The 2,651-nt window shown below is 47.3% G+C and overlaps 1 protein-coding gene across 1 annotated transcript; it reads left to right on the top strand.

Annotated features, from left to right (window-relative positions):
• Positions 1–1,075: 1,075 nt before the first annotated feature.
• LOC123191634 (cysteine-rich receptor-like protein kinase 10) lies at positions 1,076–2,012 on the top strand. The gene has a single exon (XM_044604296.1). The coding sequence runs from the start codon at positions 1,089–1,091 to the stop codon at positions 2,010–2,012; it is 924 nt and encodes a 307-aa protein (XP_044460231.1). The 5' UTR covers positions 1,076–1,088.
• Positions 2,013–2,651: the final 639 nt, after the last annotated feature.

Here is a 2,651-nt window from a genome sequence, read left to right as displayed (position 1 = left end):
CAGGGCACGGCTTAGAGGAGCATAAGCCGGGTGCCCGAAAAATAGCACTCAGCTTATAGGCTAACACACGGGAAAACCGGATTTTCCTATAGTGGGACGTGTATATCAGGCAAATCGCGTGGTATCTAGTCGTCGCTTGTCTTCGATGAATCTATCTGGATCCAATCTTCATGCGTCTACGTATGTGTGTTTGTAGGTTGGATCCTTCCAATCTACGCTTTTATTCATAGGCGGCGGTTGCTGTTCTGGTGCGCTGGTCTTATAAGGCCTTAGCATGATGACTTCACGACTATCACAAAAATGTTTATCCGACTCCGACGAGGGAGGGGCAATGACGGCGGCGCTCCTTTCAGCTCGCTCCAGTGTTTGTAGTCGTCACTAGGTGGTCTTCATAACTGAAAGTAATTTTTACTTCTGGTGTTTTTTTTTACTTTCTTGACAATTGATGAATAGAATGAACGTTTTCTCGTAAAAAGAAAAAAAAAACCTAACCAAAACTAGTTTGTCTAAACATCCTCTAACGACGGGTTTTCGGAAAGCTCACCTCTAATTCTCGGCATCCAAGCAACCATTTAAATATAAGATGTACTATGACCGGTGATATATATAGAAAAAAAAGATGTACCATGCCCGAGGACGCATGCGGTATTTGGAAAATGGGGATGTGACAATCTCAGTCTTGGACAACTGTCTTGTGCGACTGGGTTTATATCCGCTCGTTGTTCAAAGTTTGTTCACTGGCCCGAAATCCGACCTAGACTCTGCTGGCTGCTTCCAAAGTCCAAGTCATCCATGCATGCTAACGTGCCGATCGGTCGCGAGCCATCAGCCATGCATATGCTTTCGCCAGCCCAGGCGTACACGACGGGCCACAAAATTAGCCGTGATCGGCGGGACACGGGTCTCTCTGGAAAGTTAAGTCATAAAATAACATTCTGCACAGGTTGATTGGGACAGCGGCACTACGTACAAGGGCATAATGCAATGCTTCACGCTCAACTTAACAGCTATATCTACCAGCCTACGAAACAGTTTGGGAAGCGCACCGAGAGCTCTAGCTAATCCGCACCTAAGCTCGCTCAAGTACCATGGAACCTTTACAATGGTGCTTCACCGTCCTCCTCGTCATCTCCAGCTTACGGCCACCCATGGCCACTGGTGACACATACGCCACTGTCTGCGGCAAAACCGGCAAGTACAAAGCCAATAGCACCTACCAACAGAATGTCCAGAGTGTCACCAAATACCTCTTCAACGAGGCCACCTTCAGTGGCGGCAACGGCTTCGCAACAAGAACGGAGGGCACTGACCCAGATAGGGTTTACGGCCTTGGCATCTGCCGCGGGGACACCCCGGACAACGTCACCTGCTACGAGTGCCTGTCCTCCGCATCAGTAGAGGCGTCGACGCTCTGCCCGGATGACAAGGACGCCACACTCTTCTACGACGGCTGCACCGTGCGCTTCTCCGACCAGGATTTCCTCTCCTTCTCGTTCTGGCCCTGGTATAACGAGCCGGAGGTCGTCCTCAACAACACGAACACGGTGAATCCTGCGGCAGTGGCCAGCAGCTTCGACGTGCTCGTGGACACGCTGATGAACAAGACTGCAGAGCATGCGGCGGCGGCGAGCGATGCCCCTCAAAAGAAGGTAGCCACCGGCGAGGCCCTGTTCGATGGGAGCGATCCGCAAACAAAGATTTACAGCCTGGCGCAGTGCACGCCAGACCTGACGTATGGCGGATGCAAAAATTGCCTCCGGTTTGTGATGGACGAAATGGCCCTTACGAGGGTGCCTGGCGCACAGGGACAGAGGGTGGCTGGGGTGAGATGCAACGTACGATTCGAGGTGTACCCGTTCTATATCGGCGAGGCCATGGTTCGTATTGAAGGAACTCCGGCGCCATCACCTGCGCCATCAAAGTCGAGGCTGGCGGCGCCTCCTGCACCACCGAACCCTGCGAGTCCACCGAGCAAAGGAGGTATATATATATACATATATAAGCACCTTTGACTATGGAGTTACACGACAGAGTCATATTCATATTCAGAAAGTTCGTACATGAACTAGTGGTGTCACCGCTACCTTCTTCTATGCCATGCTGAAAATTTTGCCTAGATTTTCTTTTTGCCCTGATAGAATTAGTTTTTTTTGCAAGGCGGGGATAAAATTATTTTTTTTAGAAGAGGATAGAATTAGTTGAACACTGACTATGTACAACAACAAAAATTATAAACTGAATTTTCCCTTCTTTTTTATTAAAAAACCAGGGATTTATTATCAAGTCCACACGGCCACAACGAACTCACTTGCGGCCATCGTCGATGCAAATAGCCAACTTGAAACTAGCCAACATAAGATGGCTCAAACATAACTAATAAAAAAATCATACTTGATCTTTCGGAAGAAAATATGAAATATATGCTATACCTAAAATTTTGGGTCATATATTTTTTTGTGAATTTCGGGTTATCTACAACTGACATGACTAACTTGGAAGATCAAATAAAGTATTCGTTTTGTAAGAACTATGAGCAAGCAATGTTTGATCACATATGCAATGGCACTATACAAATTGTCTTTTACGGATCTTGAGTGTCATTTGAATGGTTTCACACATGTAAGAATGTGGTTTAGCTTGTTTATACTAGA

The sequence above is a fragment of the Triticum aestivum genome, chromosome 2A (assembly GCF_018294505.1).
Source record: "Triticum aestivum cultivar Chinese Spring chromosome 2A, IWGSC CS RefSeq v2.1, whole genome shotgun sequence".
Classification (NCBI taxonomy): Eukaryota; Viridiplantae; Streptophyta; class Magnoliopsida; order Poales; family Poaceae; genus Triticum; species Triticum aestivum.
Note: the sequence above shows the minus strand (reverse complement) of the source record. Positions and strands in the feature narration are given on the sequence as shown.